We start from the raw sequence: 27676 nt of genomic DNA on the forward strand, positions 1-27676 counted from the left end.
TCAAACTCTCTTCCTTCACATCTATTTGTAGAATTCCTCAACATTACTAGTATGCCTGGGAGCCATTCTGCCTCTTCTCATCTGGAATAGTTTCTGCCATGTGCAAAGGAGGCTATGAGATGGGACTAGCGAGCCTCAGAAGCCTGGAGCTGAGGTGTACCTTGGCTTTGTTGGCTGGAGCTGCTCTGAGTCTGCTCTTCACTCTATCCTGGGCTGTGTCACTGCAGCTCTGACTCCTCTCCACCTTGGAGTTTAGCTTCCTAAAAAAGAATAAATAAAAGATAAATAATCGAAATTAGCCCACATACTAGGTTAAGAAAAAAGGATGACAATCTCTTTTGTGCTTTCTAAGCCACTCACCAAGAAAGACAATTCCCTTGGGCAGCTACAACAGAAAATGAGTTAATTTATTAACAAAACACATTCTAAGAACAAACCCCGCCAAAAGAGAAGGAGTGCACCAGATAGGACACTTGGCTCAAGATTTGTTTCCAAACCAGACCCTACTTAAGTGAGGCAATACCAATGGCTATTTTGCCCATGCTTAGAGAGTTGTAGGGACACTTCACCTTCCTTAATAGGATGGATAAAGTGTTAAATCACCTTTACAAACAACATTTTCCTTTTATTAGACCCAAATCTCTCCTCAAGCAATCGAAATCAACCGTGGAACAAATATTGAAGTACTTACAAAAATGCACAGCACTGCACTAGACTTTTATGTAATGAGTCAAAATTAAATGTAGTCCCTCCCTTCATCCATTACATTTGAGCTTCCAAGGCCTAAACCTGGTGATTTAAGAGACTTCAAAAACACATGATTTTTCCCCCCTTTTTTTGGTGGCTGGCTGGTATAGGAATCTGAATCCTTGACCTTGACATTATAACACCATACCCTAACCAACTGAGCTAACTGGCCAGCCCTCGTGATTTCTGTCTTATGTATCACATTATGACATTATAACCCAAACCAAACTCCCCAGCACCTGTACTGTATATGAAGATTCATGACACTACAGCATGATAAGTGCTTATAAAAGAGCAGTTATGCAGCTAAACTCCCCAAGAGTTTTCTTCTAAGAGTTTCATAGTTTTAGCTATTAAATTTACATCTTTTAATCCATTTAAAATTTTGTGTATGGTGTGAGGTTGGGGTCCAACTGCATTCTTTTACATGTGGATACCTAATTGTCCCAGTACCATATGTGAATCTTTCTGTGCTAGAATTATGTGCAGATGACTGTCACCTACCCCATAGATGATAAGTAAAGATACTTAATTTCTTACCTTTGTTTCCCACTCCCCAACTCTTGCTAATATATGTCTGTTCACCAAGCATTTTTCATATACTTACTATATGCCAGACACTGACGGGCACTATTCAGGCACTGGGAATACAAAGAAGAATGAGAGACAGTCTAGGTTTTCAAGGAATCAGAATCCAGTGGGGCAGACAAATGAATAAATACAATATAATACAGTGAAAGGGCACAACGAAAAAAGTAAGCATATGAGGCAGAAATGGCATAAAAGAGAGAGTTATTAATAAACTGAGATGCAGTGAGAGCAGGGTTGGAAAAGCCTTACTGCAGCATGTGCATTCTGAAGGATAAATAAGAATATGCCATTAATCAACACGGACACATAACAATGCAGATGATCCTAAACAGAAATTATTTCCTCAAATGATTCCATTTAGCTTTGGAATGGAATGCATCATATTTACTCTTTTGAAGCAAAATATTTGATTTTATATTTTAACTAGCTGGCTGGTTAGCTCAGTTGGTTAGAGTACAGTGTTTTAACACCAAGGTCAAGAGTTTGGATTCCCATACCAGCCAGCTGCCAAAAAAAATTTTTTTTAACTATGCCAGGATTAGCTCAGAGAAAATTTATAAAGGAGGTAAGTAAGGTACATTCTCAGGGTTCCTCTCCTCTGCCTACATCTCTAGTGAAAGCCTGTCCTACCCACCCACAATGGCTTCTATTCCAGCATTTCTGTTATTCCTCCCACGCAAAACCTTCTCATCCTATGTCTCATGGCCACATGGTGTTAACAGGAAAAAGTGGTGGCCAACCTGCATTACATGTTTGTCCTTTATGAAGAAAGTTCAACACTTAGCCCAAATGAATAATGTGCGAGTTGTACTATCTAGTGGGAGATGCATTTTGGAGCAGGTAGGAAATTTCAACATCACCCTATAAAGGCAGCTGCTTAGAAGTCAGTTTGATTGGTATTTTACTTAGAAAAACATTAAAATTCATTTGTATTCCTAGAAGTCACACAAACTGTCAGTGGTATAGGTCACCCAGAAGCAAACTGGATGGCAGACTAAAATGCTGTGGTGAATAATGTAAACCTTAGGTCAAGAGAAAGAGAGATAGAGCAGAGAGAGACAGCATTATTATTTCAAATATATGACTTATTTATTGTGATCCATTGGAAAAACAAGTAGACAGAGGTAAAGATTTTCTGATGAACATATGAAAGGCCTTTGTAATTTTCAATAGTCAGAGCAGTTCACTGATAGCTGCCTTGGGAGACACTGAGCTCCATGCCATTTGAGGTGTTCAAACTGAGGCTGGACCTACACCTGAAGTTCCAAATATTCCATAATTAAGAACTAGCTTAATATAATTTTTAAAAAGTCTATGAATCCATTTTGTCTGGAGTAATAGAGTCAAAAGGCAAGTCACTGGTTTCACACCCAAGTTAACAGATATACAAATAACAACTACCTATAGCTGGGAGAATCTCTTCATATGCTCCATAAACTCCGTTTTGGTGAAAGAAAAGGCCCATGGAGGAAACTTACACTTGCAGTGACCAAGCACACAATGAGAAAACCCAAAGAAGTTTCTGAGAATCTAAAATCTTTTCAATAAACCTTAGTAGAGCTGAAATTGTAATTATCTCTTTCATTCACTTGGTCAATAGACATTACTGAGCATGAACATTGTGCAAAGCACTAGAGACAAACTGATAAAAATAATCTTGACCCAGAGGAGCATACAGTCCCTGAAGTCCATCACTCTATAGCATGTTAAGTGCTATAAGAGAGCAGTTATTACACAGCTGAACTCCTCAAGTGTTTTCTTCTAAGAGTTTTATAGTTTCAGCTTTTACATTTAGGTCTTTGATCCATTTTGAGTTAATTTTCAATGTGATATGAAGTTGGGCCAACTTCATTCTTTCACATGTGCATATTCAGTTGTCCCAGCACCATATGTGAAGAAACTATTCTTTCCCCCATTGAATGGTCTTGGCACCCTGTTGAAAATCAATTCACCATAGATGTATGAGTTTATTTCTGGACTCTCTATTCCACCACTTGGTCATGGTGTACAATTCTTTTAATATGCAAATGGATTTGGTTTGCTAGTATTTTGTTGTGGAATTTTGCATATATGTTTACAAGGGATATTGGTCTGTGATTTTCTTGTGATATCTTTGTCTGGCTTTGTCGTCACGGTAACGCTTGCCTCATAGAACAAGTTGGAAAGTGTTCACTCTTCTAATTTTTCGAAAAGTTTGAGAAGGATTGGTGTTAATTGTTCTTTAGATGTTTGGTGGAACTACCAGTGGAAACCACCTGGTCCTGGGCTTTTCTTGTTGAATGTTTTCTGATCACTGGTTCTACCTCCTACTTGTTATAAGTCTACTCAGATTTTCTTCCCCCACCCCCCCAACAAGGGAAATTTTATTGATGGCTCTAGTTTATTCCCTCCCAAAAGAACAATTGTAACCAAATGAAGTGAACATAACCTCGATTTTACTGTCTTCACAATAAAACAAATGATGAAGCTTAGAACTGGATCACTTGGCCCTTTCTCTTCTTATCTCCACCCAGTTCAAAATGCTTGCCTCTCTTAATAGCCACCGTTCTCTTGGATCTGCAGTTAGGCTCAACACACTCAAGCCTCAGCACAATCTTCTTTGTAGTTTTAGCCTTTTTCTGGAAAATTGGCTTAGTCTGTCCACCATGGCTCCGGTTTTAATTGTTGACCTTGTATGTATTTCTGGGTCTTGTGAGAACTGGTACACATGGGTTGTGTGGAAACTGGTCTGGGCCTGAGACTTTTCAGCAAACAACCCCCTGCAGATCTGTATTCCTGACCAGTCTACAATGAGTGGTCCTGTGCTGATCTGGGGTCAGATCAGCTGTCCATTCTGTGCCCCAGTGTTCCCCCGGGCCCATTTCTCCCACTGCCCATACTCCAAACACTTCCCATGGGACGGGCTGTGTGCCAGTCCCTTGCAATGAGTCACCGGCCTCTGAGTGGTTCCTTTTTCCAGTTGTTGTGGTTACTCGCTCTTGTGTGAGGTCCATGGGAACCCTGTTAGTGGTCCTGCTGACTTAAGGGCCACCAAGGCCATCTTCTCTCCTGCAGCCTCCAAGCAACTTCGTATGAGGGGCACAGCTGTAGTTTTTGCCAGCTCTTGCTTCTTGTGCTCGCCAGCTCCAGCCTTGAAGCAGCAGGATTTGAAATGGTGGGTGTGACCCTTTCTTTCTTTTATTGTTGCTTCTCCTGCCTTCATGAACTCCGTAGGTCTCTTCTCCTCTTCCCTGAGCTCTAGTGGCCCCAGCTTGGTGTCATTGCTTTTCAGTAGCTGTAAATTAGTTGATTTGTGGGGGAGAGTAATGCTGGGGACCATCTATTCCACCATGTTGACTAGAAGCCCCAGAATGGATTTTTTTTAAAAATATGGTTCAAATATATGCTCAGATTCACTTTAGATCCCAAAACAGAAATAGGTTGACAGTGAAAAGATGGAAAGGTATTCCATGTAATCAGCCAAAATAGAGCTGGAGTAGCTATACTAATACTAGACAATATAGACTGTAGGACAAAAATTGTTACAAGAGACAAAGAAGGACATTATATAATAATAAGAGAGTCAATGCTACAAGAAGATATAACAGTTGTAAATACAAGTGCACCTAATAAAAGATCCGTAAATATGTGAAGCAAAAACTAGCAGAATTGAAGGGAGTAATAGACATTTCAACAATAATAGTTGGAGACTTTTAATACCCACTCTCAATAATGGATAGAACATATAGATGAAAGATAAGGATATAGGAAACTTGAACAATGCTGTATACCAGCTAGATCTAACAGATAAATATGGAGAACTCTCCAACAACAGCAAAACACACATTCTTCTAAAGTACACATGGAACATTCCCCAGGATAGACCACATTTTTATAATTAAACAACTCAACATATTTAAAAAGATTGAAATAATACAAACTATTTTTTATGACAATGGAATGAAACTAGTAATTAATAACAGAAAACTGGAAAATTCAAAATATGTGGAAATTAAACAACATATTCTTTAAAAACCAATGGATCGAAGAAGAAGTCACAAGAGAAAATAGAAGATACTTTGAAAGGAATGAAAATGAAAACCAAAACTTAGTGGGTACAGTGGAAGCAGTGCTCAAAGTGAAATTTATACCTGTAAAAACATACGTTAAAAAAGAAGGAAAAAGGGGAGGGGAGGGGCTGGCTGGTTAGCAGCTGGTTAGTGGTACTGATAACACCAAGGTCCAGGGTTTGATCCCTGCACTGGCCAGCCACATACACAAAAAATTATCTCAGATTTTAAAAAACCCTAATTTTCTACCTTAAGGGACTAGAAAAAGAAGAGCGAACTAAACCCATGGCAAGGAAAAGGAAGGACATAATAAATTTTACAATTAAGATAAGTGAAACAATAGAAAAACAATAGTATCAATGAAACCATTACTTGGTTCTTTGAAAAAATTGACAAACCTTTAACTAGACTGATCAACAAGACTCAAATTACTAAAATCAGGAATAAAATAAGGACATTACTACTGACCTTATAGAAATAAAAAAGATTAGAAATGAATACTATGAACAATTTTATGCCAACAGACTAGATAACCTAAATGAAAATGTACAAAATTCTAGAAACACACAAAGTACTTAAACTTACTCAAGAACAGAAAATCTGGTCTTCTTTCTTTCCATGCCCATAGAGCTCCTGCAAACATGGTGAATGTTCCTAAAACTCACTGTACTTTCTATAAGCAGTGTGGTAGGCACCAACCCCACAAAGTGACACAGTACAAGAAGGGCAAAGATTATCTGTATGCCCAAGGAAAGCGACATTATGACAGGAAGCAGAGTGGCTACAGTGGGCAGACTAAGCCGATTTTCTACTACTCATCCCCACAGGAAGTTCCCCCATTTTAGAAGTAAGCAAAGGACAACAAATTAGTTCCAGCACAGAGTTTAAGTGGTAGGAACAGCAAATAATCCAAGAACAGAACAGAAAGTAAAAACAAAGTACCCACAACCAGAGACAAAGTTTGGTATTAACTAGTAAAGGTCTCATTTCACCAAAGAACACCTGATAGAGTTTGGATGTTTTGTCCTCCCAGTACTCATGTGTAAATTTGATTCCCAGTGTGGCAGTGCTGGAAGCTGTTTGAGTCACAGAGGGGGATCTCTCATGAATGGATTAATGCTCTCCCTGGGGGAGGAAGGGTAGTGAGTGAGTTCTCATACTATTAGTTCCCACGAGAGCTGGTTATTTAAAAAACCCTCACACTTCCTCTTTCTCTCTCTCTTGCTTCCTCTCACCACGTGATCTGCTTGTACCTGCTGGCTGCCTGCCACTTTCCACCATGAGTAGAAGCAGCCTGAGGCCTGTGCCAGGTGCAGCTGTCCCAGAATCATAAGCCAAATAAACCTCTGTTCTTTATAAATTACCCAGTCTCAGGAATTCTGTTACAGCAACACATAACAGGCTAATATAACACCTACAACACCTAGAAGGACCGGAAGTCCTCTGGGCTACCAAGCCAGAAATGGGGGAGGGCTGGTGGCCTCAGCCATGTCCCTCAACACCTGCCACCAGTCCCGAGGGTGGGGACCAAGGTCTTTGGCCACGCCCCGCTGACACACGCAACCAGCCCAGCAACAACCACTGAGCCACTGCAGGAAGCACCCCAGACTCTCCCAAGCTGGGGCAGTGGAGGGGCTAAGGGCCTCCGCCATGCCCCCACAACATATGCAACCAGCCCAGCAATGACCACCAAGCCACGGCAAGAAGGGCCCTGGGTTCCCAAGCTGGGGTGGTTGGGGTGAGGGCTTTTGCCACACCCCACTAACACCTGCATCCATCCTGGCAATGACCAAGCCACCACTGAAAGTCTCCTGGTCTCCCCTGTGGTAATGAGGGGGGTGCCCAGGCCTCAATCCTGCCCCTCCTCCTTGTTCCTTCTACCATCCCATTTCCTTCCCCTTTCCACTCTCCCTCCCCTCCCAACTTCTCTGCAACAACATCATAGAATAAAAATAAAATAAAATAAGTAAATAAACAAATTTAAAAGAAAAAATCCATTCTGCCAATCTCTGCCTCTTATTTGGAGAGTTAAGTCCATTTACATTTAATGTAATTACTGATAAGGAAGGACTTCTGTCATTTTGCTATTTGTTTTCTATATGTCTTATACCTTTTTTGTTCCTCAGTTCCTCCATTAGTGCCTTCTTTTGTGTTACATAGTTTTTAGTGCACCACTTTCATTAATTTCTTATTTCTTTTACTATATATGCTCTTTATTTTCTTAGTGGTTGCCCTAGGGACTACAATCAACATCTTAATTTATAATTACCTATTTTAAATTAATACCAGCTTAGTTTTAATAGTATACAAAAACTTTGCTCCTATAAGAGTATGATTGTCTCTTTATGTTGTTATTGTCACAAATTACATCTTTAAACATTGTGTGCCAATCAACCTAGATTTATAATTATTTTTTTACATAGTTGTCTTTTAAATTATTTTTTAAATGGAGTTACAAACCAAGACTACATTAATACTGACTTTTAGATTTATTATTATAGTTCCCTTTATTCATGGTCTTTATTTCTTTGTGTGTATTTGAAGAATGTGTCCTTTTATTTCAGTGAAGAACTTCCTTTAGCATTTCTTGTAGGCGGGTCTACTAGTGACAAACTCTGTTTTTGCTTATATGGCAATATTTTAATTTCTCCTTAATTTTGAAGGATAGTTTTGTCAGATATAAAATTCTTCACTGATATTTTTTTTTTCTTTTAGCACTTTGAATACATCATACTATCTTGTTGCCTCCATAGTTTCTCCTGATAAATCAACTGTTGATCTGGTTGAAGATCACTAATAGGTGATGATTTGCCTCTCTCTATCTGTTCTCAGGATTCTTCTTGGCTTTCAACAGTTTGGTCATAATGTGTCTTGGTGTAGATGTCTTCGTAGATGTCTTTATCCTACTTTGGCATAGTTGAGCTTCTTGGATGTGCAAGTTTATGTCTTTTATTATATTTGGTTAGTGTTTGGCCATTATTCCTTCAAATACTCTTTCTGCCTCTTTCTCTCTTTCTCTTGTCCTTCTGGGACTACCATTTTTTGTATGATGGCACACTTAATGGTGTCCCACAATTTCTTAGGCTCTGTCCATTTTCGTTCATTCTTTTTTCTATTTCTCACATTGGATCATCTCAATTGACCTGTCTTCAAATTTGCTGATTCTTCTGCCTGCTCAAATCTCCTTTTTCAGATTTGTAAAGTCACTGCACTTTTCAGCTCCAGAATTTCTATTTGGTCCCTTTTTATAATTTGTATCTTTTTATTGATATTTTCTATTTTTGAGACATTGTTCTCATGGTCTCCTTTAGTTCTTTGTCCACGGTTTCTCTTAGCTCCTGAGCTTATGATTTAAAGACTATGTCAAGAAAGTCAAATGTCCGGGTTTATTTGGAACTGCTTCTATCAGTTACTTTTTTTCCTGTGTATGGGCTATAATTTCTTGTTTCTTATCTTGCTTCATATTTTTTTTTGTTGAAAACTGAACATTTTGAATATTATAATGTGGCAACTGTGAAAATCAGATTTTCTCCCCTCCCCTGGGTTTACTGCTGCTGTGTGTTATAGCTGTTGTCTGTTTGCTTAGTAACTTTTTTTGAACTGATTTTGTAATTTGTCACATGTGATCACTGAAGTCTGTTTTGTTAGCTTTGTGGTCAGCTGGTGATTAGAAAGAGCTCCTTAAATTCCAATATTCGGGTGTTTTTTTTTCTTAACTAAGCCTTCACTTCTTTGCTGTAAACTTTTGATTAATTACCAGTTCCAATAAAGTTGATTTTGACTGTTTTTATCAGTTTATTCACTGTGTTTGTGGTATTTTCGGATGGATGGGCTTTTGGAGTTCCCTACTCTGCCATTTTTGCTGACTTCTCCAGGCAAAGTATCTTTGAGGACAGGGGTGTGACAGAGCAGTTGACCAGTACAAGGACTGAACCCTGGACCTTGGTGTTATAAGCACCATGTTCTAACCAAATGAGTTAACGGGCCAGCCCCAGGCAAAGTATCTTTTAAGAAACAGATGAGATATATTTGAATTATAGGGCAAGAAAGGGGTTTGATTACCATGTCACTGCTCTGAAGCCCAAGAAGTACTTCTAACAATATGGGTTGTGAATTCTGACACTAAGAGTCACTAAAATATAAATGTAAAGCACTGTATAAAATATAAATATAATATACAAATAATATTATTATTGTTATTGTAGCATTTGGTCAGGTAAAGAGTCTTCAAAATGCTGGCTCAGAATAGTCAGGAGCAGTAAACTTGATAATTTTCTTAGTATTGAAAGAGTTCAAATAATACCTTCACTAAAAATGGGAGAAGTAAATATTCCTTCCTCCTTTGTGCACATCCATTTCTGTATCCCCAAACCCTAGCATAGTGCCTGGCAGATAGTGGATATATTCAATAAATTTCTTATAAATGAATAAAAATATGTGTAGAAATCCCTCTCCCTTAAGGAAAGAAAACTCCAATATTTGTAAGGAAACCATTATTTGTCAGACACCATGATAAGTGTGTTAAATGAGTTAAATATATTATAGCTCATTTAATTCATACAGAAACACTCTGAATTAGGTATCATCATCCCCAATTTATAGTCAGAGAAATGAGGGAAGTGATCTTTCCATGATCACATAGCTGAAGCAAATATTTAAACCCACAGTGTCTGTATGATTTTAGGGACTGTGCTCTTTCCACCACAGCAAACTGATCTAAACTTCAACTCTACTGTGCCACAGAACAGACCAACACATCTTCATTACGCATTCTCTCTATCCGAACATATAATGAAGTCATAAATAAGAGAAAGCAACATTGTCTGAAAGGCAACTGGCTTAAAATTTCCACTGCCAAGAGTCCAGATTGTTTCTGGGATGTCTAGTTATGCTAAAAATACCCATAACCACAATGAGTCTGACTTACAAACAAAGCAGGGGCAGCCAGTATAAACATGCAGCTGTAAAGCTAGAAGATTTAATGCTTACAAATACTGCTTAAAGGGTTTCAAATGGTAACACATAACATAAAACATTAGATAACTCATGCTAACAATTGCTCACTCATTATTCTCTCTCTCTCATATACCTACACCATACTAGTTTCTTAAACATTATCATTAGCTGTGTCAGAGCTGAGTCCCACCAGGAAACTAAAGGCTGGAAAGGAACCTCTTCCCAGCCTCTAGCCTGAAAGACCCTCCCCACCCTCCTCCTCTACCTCCCCACTCTCCACCCACAAAGGCATGAAACTAGAAGCTTCTTTAAGCCTTACAGCAGCTGCCATGCACTCAGAAATGGGTGAGATTTTGTTACAACCATTCCCTTGTATATTTATGATCTGGGCTATCTGCCTTGTCTATACTAGTATTCTTTTTTATTTTTTTAAATGTGTACTTTAATGATTTTTAGTATATTCACTGTTATTTAACCATCACCATGATATATTTTAGAACATTTCCATCATTACAGAAAGGAATCCCATACTCTTTAGTTTTCACCGCCAAACCCCCCTTTTCCAGCCCTAAAACAACCACTAATCTACTTTATGTCTCTATATATTTGCCTATTCTGGACATACACTAGTATTCTTTTGCTGATAGATAGGAACAAACCGTTTTCATATTTCTATTCTAAGAAAATCTAGCATAATGCAAAAGAATTTGAGTCCTCTGGAACAGCAGGATAATTGCACTGCTTCTAACCCTCCTCTGTAGCAACCTTGTATCTTTTTGGAACAAGGCAGAGCATAAATTATTTTTAAAACAGAAGGAAATCAGCCTTCTGTTGCAAAGGTAAATCATTCCAAGACAATGATTCAAGTGCAGGGTTTTTTGTCACAGAGCTCTAACAACGCTTTGACAGAAAGAGCATAGGTTTGGAGTCAAGGGAGACTTGGGTTCCAATTCTATCTCTGTTACTCTACTGAGTTAAGAGGTTCTTGGATGAGTTACTTACCCTCTTTGAATTGTAGTTTCCTTAGCTTAAAATGAGATTACAAATCTTGCAGTATTAATCGAAGAACTAAATGAAATAAAATCTGTAAAGAACTCAACATGGCAGGAAGCACCAGGAAGCACTGGGGAATGGCAAGTACCTCTGATACTACTCCCTCATCCTATTTCTTGGCCTTTCTGAAAACCACCAGGATATTTCTGTTCTAAAACAGCAGAGATCTTACTGACACTTCTAAAACGTGCCACTCTCCTTAAACTCCACATTCATTTCTCCTTAACCTATCTTCTTTTTCTAGCTATATTCTGTCACTATTAATAAGATTTGTCCTTTTAGTAACCAAGCTCATAACCACTTGATTTGCTCCAATTCCTTTATCCCTCTCCCAACATACACACATGCACGCACACACTCATGCACACGACTTGCCCCAGGCCATCAGCAAGCCTTGCCATTTCTTTGCACAGTCTTTCTCTCATAGTCTCCTATCCCTCAGGTCACTGTTCGACTATTCCCCAGACACAACTTGCTAAATCTAATTTTCAGATTTTTACAGAACTTCCTAATTCCCCCCACCCTTTTCTTTGCATGCCCTGGCCTCATTTCCTCCACCTTCAAAATTCTGCTTTAAGCCACCTCTAGATATTCTGATTTCAGAGGTGGAAAGACTATTAAGAAAACATTGAGTAAAATCCCCTGCCTAGCTAGTAGGTAGGGCACAACAAACTGCACTTTACATAGATGAGAAAAAAGGAGGCCAACTGATTGTACTCAAGGTCACACGGCTACCTCTTCCCTAAAACCTCCCCTAGACTAGCCTCCCCACTCCTCACCTCTCTGGCTTTGCTTCCTTTCATCAATCCTGGAGCTAGTCCTCCAATCTCATATCATTTATGTGTCTGTCTGGTTTCTTTTACATGAAAGCTTCTGTATTTCATTTGTTCATGTCAAAGAAGAGGAACATATTTCCCAGAGGGTCTGTATATCTTAAACCATTACAACACTGACTGGTCATGAGTTTAATATCACTGAGTCTATCAGTCAGTCTCTATCTCTCCTTACACCACACCTTACAGAAAGCAAAGCTACTTCAGATCTCTTAATGTGCAATACTCTGATCCACAAGCTCAGGCCTAAAAATATCCAGACATTAGACAACAAAATGATGTAGTTATGGCTAGTTTCTACTCAGTGGGACACAGATCTTTCTTTTGTAAAATCTAGAAAAAGTGTCATCATAAGCTATTGCTAACACTTAGAAAGCTAAATGCAACTTCACAGTACATGAATCAGTGTGGACACTAGATGCCTGCCCCCCAAATCCCACATTAATCCTATGGAATCTAATCTTAAAAAAGGCTACCAGCCAATCTGTCCCTCCAAAACTCCCAGAGCCCTCCCTTCTAGAGGCTGTATGTTGCAAGTTTGACAATTAATTCTGACAAATTTCCAGTTTGACCTACCCCCAGGCACAAGGTCTATCTTATTCAAACACTCCACAAATATTTACTGAGCCCCTACTATGTACCAGACACTGTACTAAATACTGCAGATATAATGGTGAACAAGATGCTGTCCCTGTCTTCAAGGAATTTAAAGTCTAGTGGGGAAGATGAGCAGAGGCTACAAAGGGATTTATAAGAGGGTATGGGGGACAATGGAGTATGGTGGAAAGAGCAGTAAACTAAAAGTCAAGAAACATTAGTTCTAACTCAGTTTTCTACCATTCTAGCAGTCTAAGATTTGGCAAACCATGTCCTCTCTCTGGGCTTTAGTCTTCCCATCAATAAAATAAAGGAATTGAATAAGGTGATATTTAAAGACCTCTTCAGCTCTAAGGGTCCATGTTCCACAAGAAGATAACAAAATAGCAGCAGTAGCAGCAGCAGCATTCACTAAAGGCTTATCATATGCCAGAGATCTTGATTGGCACCATTCACTTAAGATGCAGTTTTTGTACAGAATGGCAGTAATGGCATTACTGCATGACTTTTGTTTTTTTTTTTAAACTGGAAAGAAGATGGCTTGTGTGATTATATTTCTTTGTATGGCTATACCCTATTTCCAAGAAGAATTTGAAGTGATTTACCGTAAAAATACATGAAGAGTAAGACTTAATGGGGAATAAAGACCATATTAAGTAATAAATGTAAGGAGGGTATAGCAAAAAAAATATTTTTTCTTTAATTATAGGCCATGTTGGAAAGCTGTGGTGGCTCTGTCCTAATCCTAAACTTCCTGACAGCTAAAGCAAAGAGGAAAATGCAATTGGACATGCAGCTCTTAAAAAAAGAAAAGACACTAGCTCAATAAGAAAAAGCTTTTCCAGGTTATGTTTTTAGTTTGATTCTGGTGGGGAAGAGAGGAATGAGGAGTGAAAGGAAATAAATTTCAAAAATTAATTAGTTAGTTAATTAAACCAGTTTCAGATATTTAAATAAAAGTTTATATTTACAATTATAAGGATACTTCAAAAAATTCATGTGAAAATAGAATTAAAAGATAATATGAATCCATGAACTTTCTGAAATACCATCATGTATCCCACTGATGGTTCAAATTAATTTTTGTCAGTTAATACATATTTTGTAATTAACTTAGAAATGATCTTGGGTTAACTATTACTGTATTTGCCTATATGGAAGAAGTTTCATTTTCAAAGAACTGTAGATATGGCTGCAAAGCCCTCTTTACTGTAAATTCCTAAAATGAAAATGAGAATAGACTGACTTGCTAGAAAGACTCACAGCCTGAATCTATTATTCAATTCCTTCGTAAATAACCATCCCATCAGTCATGCCTATTCACCCTTATGTCCATGCTTTTGTGCTTAAAAAATAAAATTTATAATGTAGATAAGGAAAACAAATGGCAGATTCATTTGATTCAAATACAGTTGAGAAAACCTATTCTTTTGTTGTTGCTCAACAGATAGAAAAAGTGCATTTGAAATACCCCAAAACTATAAACAATGCTTAATTTTTCCTATAAACAATTTAAATTTTATTTTGACCACTTTTAAGTGTACATTGCAACCATCACAATGCTAATTCTTTTTTAATAAATCCATAAGCTACATTTCATTGTCAGCACTAACTCCATATTGTTTTTCCTAAATATAACTTGGAACTGAAACAATATTTTCTTATCTAAGGAAAAGGCATATTCTAAATAAGAGATGCAATTCACAGTGTTACTATAATTGATTTTCCAGCCTAAGGTTTCCTACCAACTAAATCCAATTAATTGTCTTAATAACTGTACTAAGAATTGAACTCAGCCCACAACCTCGTATATTTGGAAGAAAATGAACCTGAAATCCAGAAATGTGTAGTACTGATAGCAAACATTTCTTAACAGTAAAATCTTAAATGAATATTTTCCTATTAATTAGTCCCATTGTGGCTCAATGACATAGGGTAAGAGAAAGGATGGGCGAGGAGCTGGAAAAGAAGATATATAACAGATATTCAAGATCTACACATAATCAAAAGCACACTCCTCTGTATAGGCTTTGCAATTTTGCCCATTAAAGAAGAATTTTCTGGGGCTGGCTGGTTAGCTCACCTGGGAGAGCATGGTGCTGATAACACCAAGGTCAAGGGTTCAGATCCCCATACTCACCAGCCACAAAAAGAGAGAGAGAATTTTCTAAGCTCCTTGCTAGTCATTCTAAGTAACATATTAACCTGCTCCCCTCACACCTTTTTTTAATCCCTATGGTAACTTCCGTGACACCTTCTGCTTTCAACCCAAGAGGTCAGGGTCTGAAGAATCACAAGGCCACTATCCCCTTTAAAAGAATGAATTACAAGGGTAGAAGGGTGACCAGTGATAAGTAATCTACCCACTCAATATCTACTCCAACTAATTGGGGCAATTTTCCCTTGGTATCATATTTGGATTTTAATATGTTTCTTTTTTTCTAAATTATTTCAAATTATGAGATATTAATTATTCACATAATAGTTAGATTAATCACAGATTTCATAAAGCAACATTAATTGGCCTCAGGGAGTATTTACTGTAAACCTGTTTGAAATGAATGATTTGATCTTTTTCTCCTTTCAGTAGATTCCTCTTATAATCATTAAGATATGCCTGTATAAATGGGGGAAATCTATACACACAATTAGGAGCTGATAATTCTTAGTCAAGCAATCTTGAATTTTTTTTGACTTTAGAGGGCATCTATAGTTCAAGCTCATACCCACAATGCAAAAGTCCCATCTTCACCATGAATGAAAAGGACACTGGCTTACCTGCTTTCTGGGTACTGATTACATCAATCAAGCCAAAGTGGCTAGGATACAGTGGCCATTCAACAAATGTCAAATGAGTGAATAAATATTCTGGGAGGGGTCTTGCTAGAGAAAGACCTGCTATTACCTAAAGAAGGGGAGGCTTCTAAGGGAAAGAAAATTTTACTCTCAGAAATAACAGAAGAAAATCAAACTGCTCCAAAAGAACATATACAAAGAGGATTCAGAAATACATACTACATCAAGGATCACAACATTAAGCGTTTTATAAAATTCTTAAACTTTGGTAGCTTCTTTTGGTCATATTTATGAGTGACTAGCAGTAAAATCCTTAAGACAGAAAGGGTCCAGGTGTGTGTCCACAGGGGCTGCAAGAGACAGATCTATTACATAGCGCTGGTGGGAGGGAGGAGCTGAACCCTAGGGATAAGAGTGAGCAATGTCAGCTTAAATAAAAAAGACAACTAGCTGGGGTAAAGACTATCTTTTATCTTTATATTAAAACAGAGCATGGCATGTAGCAGCTGTTCACAAAATATCTGTTGAATGAATGAATGGATGATTCCTTCCTTCCTTGCTTCCTTCCTCCCATTTCTCCTTCCTTTCCCTTTCCTCCTCCCTTCTATCTATCTATCCTTCCTTCCATCTAATCCTTCATTATCCCTCTAGCATCCAGCATATATCCAATTCCTCACTCCTTTAATCCCCGGGGCCTGCAAAGTCTAAAGGATCAAGAGATTCCTTGACAAGGATCTTAAAAACTTTCAATTTACCCTCTTGAAACCTATAAAGATATATTTTAGGTCCAGGCACTGAAAAGAAAATCAACTCTGGCTTCACTTCCTACAAAGTGTTAAAGTCCAGAGGGAAAGTCCACGAATACTCTAGGACTGAAGAAGACTTTGTTGTTTCTTCCTAGGATAGAAGGTTCACACTTTGCAGCAGAGCAATCATCACAATTCTACCCTGAGGATGCCAGAATTGGGTAAATATTACTTTTCTTTAAAAATTCACGTTAGAGGCTAGCTGGTTAGCTCACTTGGGAGAGTGTAGTGTTGGTAGTCAAGGGTTCAGATCCCCATACCCACCAGAGAGAGGGAGAGAGAGAGAGACACACACACACACACACACACACACACACACACTCTCTCTCTCTCTCTCTCTCTTCAAGTTAGAACTTTCTCCCTAATCCATATTTAAAAACCAGGTCTCACCCTTTTTCTCCCCTTCCACCTCCCCCAAAGTAGCTACAATAAATACCTTTGCTCCACCAGTCCCTTTTGTCTCAATACCCCAAAAATGAAAGAACTCTGACTGAATTCAGTGTCAGTCTCTTACCCTGCCAGGAAAGCTAAGGAGTAGGAGTTGTTCTTGGAAACAAATGCCGAGCGATGTGTCTGTATCATCTGGCCTCGAGAAGGTTCTTCATTCTCTGAATCTGAGAGACGTGCAGGACACTGGCAGGGAGACAAGGGAGACAACACTGTCCATTTGGGGTTCCCATGGAATCTACCCTAGCTATAGCTTCAAGTCTCTCTTTCTCTGTCATTTTTCTGTGTTCTAATCTATGGCTCCACCTGCCTCCTGGAGATCCCAATCTCCAATGTAGCTCAAATTCAATATATCCAAAATCAAATTCACTATTTCTCTTCTCTAAGCCCCGCCACCGAACCATCTAGAAACTTCAATGACATCTACGACACTTTTCTTTCCCTTACTTCTAAGTCATAACAACATTTATATAGAGGTTTTGGGTACCCTCACACTTCTAAATATTTTATTTCATTTATTCTTTATATCAGTCCCATTGAAATCAAGGATTATTATTATCTTTTACAGATGGTAAACTGAGGCTTTGCATAATTAATTTGTCTAGAATTATAGAGTTAATAAATGGCTAAAACCCATTCTTAAATTCAAAGCATCAGTCTCAAACTGTCTCCAGTACTATTTCCATTCTATTCTACCCCTAATGTCTCTCAGATCTAACTCTCCCCATTTATATGCATTGACATTGCCTTATCTTAGATTCTCATCATCTTCTGCCTAGACTATTGCAATAATCTACTCACTTGTCTCATTCTCTTCAGGCTTTCTTCCTTCCAACACCCAACCCCTCCTTACTACCATACTCCGTACTCCAACACACAGATAGAAACCTGTCACTCCCTTGCTTAACTGTTGGTGACATCAGGATAAAGTCTAAAAACCTCAGCCTGATACAATAACCTTCACAAACTACACCCAACCTTCTTTCATAGTTTCTCCCCCACCAGTTCCTACACATGAAACTCCTTGAGCTCTAGTACAAAGTATTTTCTACTCTCCACATGTAGCATAGTCTTTCAAAACCTCCTATTCTTTTGACTTGCTATTCCCTTTGCCTAAAATTCTCTATCTGCAGTCTCTGTCTATAAAATACGTATTGGCCTTTCAGAGTCATTTTAAGTGTCACTTTCTCTGCAAAGACTTCCAAATTCCCCTGGAGGTAGTTTTTTTCCATCTTGTCTATACCCACTCATTTATTTTCATTTTACTTTGAAGTCCCTTTTTAGAGTCAATCTACATTTGAAGTGTCTTTTAGATAAACATATGCCTTTTACATACAACATACTCATATAGAAAGGTTTTGCCTCATAATTCAATATGAGAATCTTTTTCTTTTGGGTTGCAACTAATCACACTGAATTACAGCTTCTTATTTAGGGATCTGTCTTCTGTTTCTGACAATAAGCTCTGTGAGAACAAATGACCATCTTTTTAAAAAATTCCCAATACTATGGGAATTTATATTTATGCTAGTAACCAAAACATGTCTAATCATCTAATGATTAACCAGTTACCTAATGATCAAATGATTACCAAAGTGAGAGGAGTAGACCTAGGCATGCAAGGCATCATATGGGTCAGAGTACCTCACATTCCTTAAATGCTCTGTTATTTTCTAGGACACACACACAACAATAGGCTATATTTCCTTATAGTTGGCCTTTGAGAGAAAGTTGAAGCATTACAATTTACAGAGAGGCCTTTCAGTTTTGTAGAGTATCACTCCCTAAGACAACCCTGTTGTACAAAATACTCACTGGAGAAAATTTAATAGCATTAACCCATTATCAAATTTTATATGATATTCTCTTCTCAACTCTGGGGAAAAAAAAGTTTTGATACCAATGGACTCAACAGGACATACATAATGGCAATTCTGTCTATTTAGGCCTCTCTTCATAATCAATCCAGTACCAAGGAAAAGAGTATTCAAATCCCAGCTCTATTCCTTAGCTATCATTCTCACTGAGTTAGTTGCTTTATCTTTCTGAGCCTCAGTTTTCTTATCTATAAAATAAATATTGCTCTGTCTACCACATGGATTGTGAGAAATCATTAAAAGCACCTAGTGCATTAGCTAACAAGTAGTTAAGTGCTCAACAAAAGGTAGATTTTATTTGTATTAATTTAAATACTATTAACTTTTTAAGAAAAAACTTTAGTTTTATACTAGATATATGCTAAGTTTAGTAGTTGAAAAATTACATTATTACAAATAAATAATTAACTATTTACACAAAAGCTACCCCACTCCCCTACTTTTCTACCCCCAAAAAACCTAGAACCATAATATAGCAAAATATTCACCTCTCATCTTTTGCCTTGGATAAAAATAAGCCTATAGCACTATCGATTCCTAAAACAGTATAAAGCATGCATAAATGAAATCCCTGAAATGACACCTAAATAAATGTCATACCTAAACAATTAGAAGAATGATTATAACCAGAGTTGGCAGATCGTGAGAATATTAGTTTAGTACTCTCACATACTACTGATGGGAGTATAATTATATGCAAATTTTCTGGAGGGCAACTGAGTAATAAATACCAAAAATGTAAAAAAGGACGCTCCCTTTGACCTGGTCTTTCCACTTCTACTAATTTTATTCTAAGGAACTAATGAGAAAAAGTGGATTTCATCACAGTGGTGTTCAAGATAGCAAAATATCAAGAGGATATTAAATAAATTAGCTAAATAAATTGTACAGTCAAGAATACTAGGAAACCACTAGACAATGATATGGATTCTTTATTTACATAAGAAGCCGTCCACAATGTATAGTTAACTAAAAACAGGTTATTAAACAGTATTGCATTTTCTGAAAAGAAAAACAATATATAATGTGTATATATACACACTTAGAAAAGTTTAAAAGGATATTTACCAAAGTGTTTATAGGGGTTATTTCTAGGTTGTGGGATGATAAGTAATCTTTCATTTTTTGCTTTATAATCTTTGGTATAACTATAATGGCTATATTGAATTGTGTTCCAACAATTCACATTATTATTGGATTAATTGTACCATAAAAAGTCATAATAAATTAAACACTGTGCCCATTTTATTTCTATTCTGAAAAAATAATAACAGATGATAATCTCTGTTTCTGGAGTAAGCTCTTTCCTCCCTCCATTCAAATTCAATTTCACAAACATGTATCAAACACTTGGTGATATCCAAGGCACTACAGGAAATTTTTAAATGGATAAAATGCATTTCCTATACTCAACAAACTTATGATCTAACAGAGAAATACAAACACACACACACAAAAGTAATGTGAAGAAGAATGAAATAAATCCTGTATGAGTTACAAAGTGGGTGGGGGTATGGGAGAGTAAATAATGGAAGTGGAGAAACAAGTAAGGAATCTCTATAGGTTCCATGAAGGTGACAACTTTTGAACTGGACATGGAGAGATAAATAGCCTTTCAACAGGTAAGGTGGCTGGTAGTTAATGAAATGAAATGCAAGATGAGCAAAGACCCTAAGGAGGGAAAGCATAGAATATATATTTGGGGAAAAGCAAAGAGCTCTGCTCCCTGGAGTTTTGGGGTATAAGCAAAGACGAAAAGATAAACAAGAAGTTTATTAAGAAAGAACCTGAATGTTGGGGTGAAGAGTTCTCATTTAATTCCACAAGAAATGGGGAGTCATTGAGGTTTTGGGGGTGGGAGAGTGAAAGATCAGCCTAGCTATAATCATAATACTCCTTATATAAAATATGATCCTTCAGCTGGCTTTCCACTGAGTCCACTTGAGATTCTCTTGGGTCTCAATTTGAATGTAGCCTTAGCTAAAGTCCTTAAAAAAACAAAAGCAAACAGAAAAAAAAGGCAAATTTAAAAAAATCTAAAACTTGAAGTGTTCACTGGTCAGATTTTACTCAATGTGTTTCTGCATAGAAAATTTTGCAAAAGTGGCCACTATCAATAAACAAATCTGAGAATTTGTACTTTCTGACCTCTTAAGATTAAAATTAGGTTGATGTATTTGATTTTGATTTCAAAGATGGTAATGGCAAAAAAAAAAAAAAAAAGCAATTTCCCAGTCTTGACACGAATTAATATTGGAGATCAGTTCCTGGAAGAAACCTGGACTTGGCAAGGCCAGGAACAACAGGCTCTTTCTATCAAAGGACCATAGTGGCTCTATCAAGACTGGTTTATCCTAAAAAGAAAGGTCCTTCTGGGTTGTTTTGCCTGAGGGCCCTAAAGGGCAGTACTGTTGGGGTGAAGAGGCAGAGCTGCAGTCTTTAGAGACCACAGACCACAGCTGGGACTACTAGTCAGAAGACATACTAGATGCATAAGACCATCATATATCTTATTCTTGCCTTCCTAGCTAAACTGTATTCTTCTCCAGTAGCAGTCTTTTATCCTTTGTGGTTCCTCATGTACAGAACATTAAGAGTACACAAGCAATTCATGCTTGTTAAACTGAGTTTTTTAGAAGGTTGAAACCCTGTAAAATGCAAGTGGTTATTTTTAATAATCATTAAATAAAACAATTACTATTATTATTATTTTTACTATAACTGGAATCAGAAGCCCAAAATACATGTGGCAGTCAGCAAATACTACTGACCCAAGAAATTTTAAATTTCTATTTTTTGAAGTTCAGGAAAAATGTCTTTGCAAAAATTAAACCAGAAGCACAGAGAAATGAATAAGCTGGCCAAAGCTGTACAGTCAACTACAATGTTGGTACCTGTCAAGAGGTAGATTTCTGGTCCAGAGATTTTTTTTCTACTCTATGTTGCCTTTCTTTATATACGGTAAAGCTTTATTAATTCCAGCTAATTAGAAAGATAACCTGAAATCCTAACAAGCCTGAATCACAAAATATTTTAAAAGATATAACTCTAAAGATATGCAAAGTACATACAGCAACCATTAGAAGATTTCCAATCCAAAATGACTTACTAAAAATAAAACTCAAATATAATTATCCATTTGAGTGTAATTAATGGATCCTCCAGAAGTGCTTTCTTATATACGTTAAACAACTTACAACCTTTTTTGGTAATTTACTTGGTAAGTAAGTAATGAAAAAAATCTGGCAAGATCTGGCCCAATTCTAGATCTAGAATTCTAATTAGATTACTTTTAGACAAAGTATGTAATATTGAGGTTCTACATTATATCCAGCACTGTGCTGCTTAGGGCATTATAAAGAATAAAGCTTGTCAAATACAAGCTTTACGGAAATCTAGTTGAGGATATAAGACTATAAAACTTAAACGTCAAATAACAATACATAAGTCAAAATGACAATATACGTGTAAAACTTATCACAGGTAGTATACTATACTAGGTTTTTCCTCTCACTCACCTTTTCCCCTCACTGTTCCCTTAATCTTTCCACAAGTCTCACCGTCCCATTCAAAAATTATTTTCTCCAGTTCTCATTGGGACGCTATGTTCTTCCCTACTCTTAAGCTGCACAGTCAATGACTATTACTGGTCTCATAGTTAAACCAACATAGGACTTTCAGATCCATGTCACCTGGGCTAATTGCTGATTTTTGAGGCAGATGTCCATCAAAAAGGTGATCTACTTACATGTTCCAAATTTGTTTTCAGTACTAATGACTCATCTCTTTTTTTCTGTTCATCCATTTTCCTTTTCCCTGTTTCTGTATCCTCTGGTAAAAGCTTGTGAATTTGATCTTCAGAAGTTTTTTCCTCTTGTAACTTTTCTTCTCTCAGCTAAAAATACAAATTACATGGAGACAACAGAGTTTTAGGCGACTCTAGACTTAAAAACATCTTTTACTCTATAGTCTATTATGACAGACTACATGGCAGTTTTGATACTACTTTTCTTACCAGATATAGAGACTTCTTGATTTTTAAGTAAATCTATTTTTACTTGGCTCTTGCCAAATATATACCTCATGACTTAAGATTTAACTCCTCTGCATTCTTGAGCAACATGAAAACATAAAAGCAAAGATAATATACATAATCAAAAAATAAAGTTTATTCGCCTAGCCAAAAAGGGTGAGCCTAAAAACTAACTTTATACTCATAAGCCAGATGTAACTGCACTGGACCAGCAGAAGAGCAGAGATGGCCACAGGGAGCCAGAGAAGCTGGGCTTAGCCTTGACGGCAACAGAAAAAATGACTTATCTCAGTTTCAATGTTGTACACACTACACTCTTATCTTGTGGTCACGAGATAGGTGAAGACACATAGTTTACAAAGAAATTTAAGGCAGAGGCATATGCTTCTCATTTTCGGGAGGTACAACAGTATTATGAAAATAGCATGAGCTTTGGAATAAAAACCTGAATGACCTTGGACAAATGAACCAACATTTGCTTGCCTCCAAAACACGTATAATACTACTTACTTTGCAGATATAAATGAGAAAACAATATTAACATAGCACTTATAATGTCTTGCTGTGTACTTACAGACTTCAAGAGTTCCTTTTCTACTTTTATTCCCTTTGCACAGCCCAAGGTTTTAATAAAATTTAAACGAGGTAATGTATATCAAAGCAATTACAGGCTACTAATGTTTTTCATCATTCTTATGAAAAAAAATAAAGCTAAAGAACAAATAAATATTGTTGATAGGCTGTTGCCTCAGGGTTAAAATCCAAAAAACCCACAATAACAATAAATAACAATAAAGCCTTAGCCTTATCTTTCCAACTTCCATAGGTCTGGTTCCTGTAAACCTGAACTAGTCTTTAAGACATTGAGTCTAATTTAAGAAGTTATGAATATGCAAAGAACACCATATATATGCTATGCCAGTTGGAGATTCAAATGAAATAATGTACTCCTAACTCTGCCCAAATCAAACAAGAACACAAGGGGAAGAAAAGCAAACCTGTAGCTGGCGTGAAAACAAAACTGAAGTCTTAGCTAACTGCCCTCATAAAAGAATCAATGTCTTTTGAAGCTCTTAGATGAGCAATTCTTATCCAACAACTTGACCACAGGCTACACAAAGGGACATTTTACTTTTAGAGGATAAGAGAGGCAGAGTAACACAAAAGAAAAAAGGTTTTAGCATCATGACAATTATCATTTACTGAACTCTATGTGTCAGGTGCTGAGCTAAGCATTATATACACATTATCTCACTAAAGAAAACTAAAGTTTAAGGGTTAGTTAACTTGTTCAAATTCACATAACCATGGCTCTGGAGCAGGAATGCAAATCCAGGTCTATTTCAGTGGTTCTCTCAACTAAGGATGATCATCTCAATTAAGGATAATTTTGCCTCCTAGGGAATATTTGCTGATGTCTAAAGACACTTTTGGATGTCACAACTGGAGGAGTGGTATGCTACTAGTATCTAGTGGGTAAAGGCCAGAGATTGCTGCTAAACATCCTAAATGCACAGGATAGTTCCCCACCCCCAGTATATACATAAACAAATGTTTCTATTTTTAAAAAAACTAAATATTAAATTTCCTGTTTTATATAGTTTAGTGTTAATGCTTAACAGTGTTTACATACTACGTCTTCTGGCTTTTCTAGTGTTTTTTTCTCCCCTTGGAAAATAAAATAATAATTTTTAATTACTCAATTACTTATATAAAATCAGAGCTGTCTTTTTTTAACAGTTACTTGTATATATTTGTGGGGTACAATGTGTGGTTTCAATACATGCATATATTTACTATACATCGATTCATTTAGGGTAGATAGCATAGCTTTGTACCTGTTGGCCCACTACTTCCCCTCCCACCCCCACTTTCTGGTCTCTGATAACCATTATTCTACTTTCCACTTCTATGAAAACCACTTTTGCTTTTTTTAGATCCCACATATGAATGAAATCATGTGGTATTTCCCTTTCTGTGACTGGCTTACTTCACTTAGTGTGACGGTCTCCAGATCCATCCATCGGAAACTGCAAATAACAGGATTTCACTTTCTTTTTACAGCTGAATAGTACTCCACTGTGTATACATACCACAGTTAATCCATTCATAAACATCTGCTGATAGACATTTAGACTGACTCCATCTCTTGGCTATTGTGAATAGTGTTGTAATGAACATGTGTTTGCAGGTGTCTCGTCAATATACTGATTTCATTTCCTTTGGGTATATACCCAGTAATGGGATTTCTTGGTCACAGGGTACTTCAATTTTTTGTTCTCTGAGGAACCTCCATACTGTTTTCCACAATGGTTGTACCAATTTACATTCCTATCAACAATGTAGGACAGTTCCCTTTTCTCCTCATACTTGCCAGATTTTGTTCTTTTCTTTTTGATAATAGCCATTTTACATTTCCCTGATGATTAGTGATGTTGAGCATTTTTTCACATGCCTGGTGGCCAGTTGTATGTCTTCTTTTGAGAAATATCTGTTCAGGTCCTTTGAACATTTTTCAATTGGGTTATTTGTTTATTTGCTATTGAGTTGAGTTCCCTATATATTTTGGATATCAGCCTCTTGTCTGATGTATAGTTTGCAAACATTTTCTGTAGGTTGTCTCTTCACTTTGTTGGTTGTATCCTTCGCTGTGCATAAGCTTTTTAGTTTGATGGAGTCCCATTTCTTTACTTTTACTTTAGTTGCCTGTGCCTTTGTAGTCTTGTTCAAAAAAGCATTGCCCAATCCCATTTTGTGTAGTGTTTCCCATTTTCTTCTAGCAGTTTCATAGTTTTGGGTCTTAAGTTTACATTTTTAATCCATTTTGAGTTGGATTTTGTGTATAGTGAGAGATAGGGGTCTAGTTTCAATCTTCTGCTTGTAGATATCCATTTCCCAGCACCATTTATTGAAGAGGCTATCTTTTCCCCAGTGTATATTTTTGGCACTTTAGTAAAAAATCAGTTGGCTGTAAATGTGTGGGTTTATTTCCGGGCTCTCTATTCTGTTCCATTGGTCAATTTGTCTGTTTTTATGCCAGTACAATGCTGCTTTGGTTATGATAGCTTTATAGTATATTTTGAACTCCAGGAGTGTGATGCCTGCAACTTTCTGCTTTTTGTTCAAGATTGCTTTGGCTATACGGGACCTTTTGTGGTTCCTTACAAATTTTAAGATTGTTTTTTCTATTTCTGTGAAGAATGTCATTGGCATTTTGCTGAATCTGTAGATTGCTTTGGATAATATGGACATTTTGATGATATTAGTTTTGACAACCCATGAACAAGGGCTATCTTTCCATTTATGTGTGTCTTCTTCAATTTCTTTCACCAGTGTTTTATAGTTTTCACTGCAGAGGTCTTTCACCTCTGTATTAGTCTGTCTCTGTTGCTTATAACAAAATACCTGGAACCAGGTGGTTTATAAAGAAAACAAAATTTATTGCTTACAGTTTCAGAAGCTGGGAAGTCCAGAGTCCAGGGAACACAGCTGGTGAAGGCTTTGGTGGCGGCAACAGTGACCCAGGGGTCTCACATGGTAGAAGATGGTAGAAGTAGAGAAAGGGATAGTTCCTCATGCACTGTCCTTTTAAAGGCCTCAGAACCATGCCCACGACCACCATTTTTAACCCATTCTCTAGGCATGGTCATACAATCTAATCACCTCTTCAAGGCCCCACCTTGCAATTACCATAATAGGATTTCCCACCCTCAACAGTTATAATGGGGATGAAGCCTCAATGAGGTTGGGGGGCATCCAATCTATAGCAACCTCCTTGGTTAAATTTACTCCTAGGTATTTCATTTTTTGGTAGCTACTGTGAATGAGATTACCTCCTTTATTTCTTCTTCAAATATTTCATTATTAGCGTATAGGATTTTCCTTCATTCTGTTGATGTCATGTGTTACGTTCATTGATTTTCTAGTGTTTTATCCTTCTGCCTCCTAATAATTTTTATTCCTGCTTTCAAAGTTTTTGACAGTGGACTTGTGTTGCTGGCAAATAACCTTTTCATTACAATACTGAGTCACTGCTAACAGACTATCAGCTTAACAAAGCTAAAAGTTTACAGAAGTGAAAAACCCATATATTCATTTAAATCTTCACATGAACATGTTGATGTTTTCTCTGTACCAGGTTCTGTAGAAGTTTTTTGTTTTGTTGTTTTGGTCCCTTTTGCTGCTTATTTGTAAAGCTTTGAAACTTGGTCTCTAGGAGAGAGTTTTAAGGCTAAGAAGATTCAGGAAGGGTCAGAAAGTAGCACTGTAAACTTGAATAAGAAATATGAATAGCTGCTGTATAATGAACTCTTCGACACTCCAGGCATTAAGTTTATTAAGCTTATCTCATTTAATCCTTAAGGACTCTGTTTGCATCTATTTATCATTACCATTTTACAGACACAAAAATTAAGACTCTGTAGTTATTCCCAGAGTCATAGAGATTGAATATTGATGAGCTTAGATATTCAAGCAAACATTTGGCTTTAGATACTGAATTTGTCAACCGCAGCACTACTGACATGTTAGGCTACATAATTCTCTTTTATGAGAGACTTAAGAGTCTGAGAAGGCTTATGCATAAATACTTTAGAGGAGAGCAAATACTATAACAGGGAAAGAAAGAGAGCTAATACAAAGTGCTGCAACAGTTGGTCCAATAGTTGCCTACAGGAGACAACATGAGAAAGTGTATGACATGCATCTCAAGACTATTAGTCTGAGTTGAGAAAAAGGGAAGCATATATCTATTGGTTCCACATCCTACTAACCAAAGTTTGTTCCACGAAGTGTGTCAGTTCTCCCCAAATTCATCTACAGATTCAATGCAACCCCAATCAGCATTCTAGAAGGCTTTTTTTTGTAGAGCCTGACAAGCTGTTTCTAAAAT

At 37.1% G+C, this 27676-nt stretch overlaps 1 protein-coding gene across 1 annotated transcript in view; it reads right to left on the reverse strand.

Moving 5' to 3' along the window:
- RNF169 (ring finger protein 169) overlaps positions 1 to 27676 on the reverse strand; it is a 92707-nt gene that overhangs the window by 7405 nt on the left and 57626 nt on the right. Inside the window, exons 3-5 of the mRNA XM_063095339.1 lie at positions 22501 to 22647; positions 16943 to 17061; positions 161 to 260 (exon numbers count right to left, since the gene is read on the reverse strand). Of these exons, the coding sequence (XP_062951409.1) occupies positions 161 to 260; positions 16943 to 17061; positions 22501 to 22647 (366 nt within the window). The remainder of the gene's footprint in view (positions 1 to 160; positions 261 to 16942; positions 17062 to 22500; positions 22648 to 27676) is intronic.

This window comes from Cynocephalus volans, chromosome 4 (assembly GCF_027409185.1).
Source record: "Cynocephalus volans isolate mCynVol1 chromosome 4, mCynVol1.pri, whole genome shotgun sequence".
Taxonomy (NCBI): domain Eukaryota; kingdom Metazoa; phylum Chordata; class Mammalia; order Dermoptera; family Cynocephalidae; genus Cynocephalus; species Cynocephalus volans.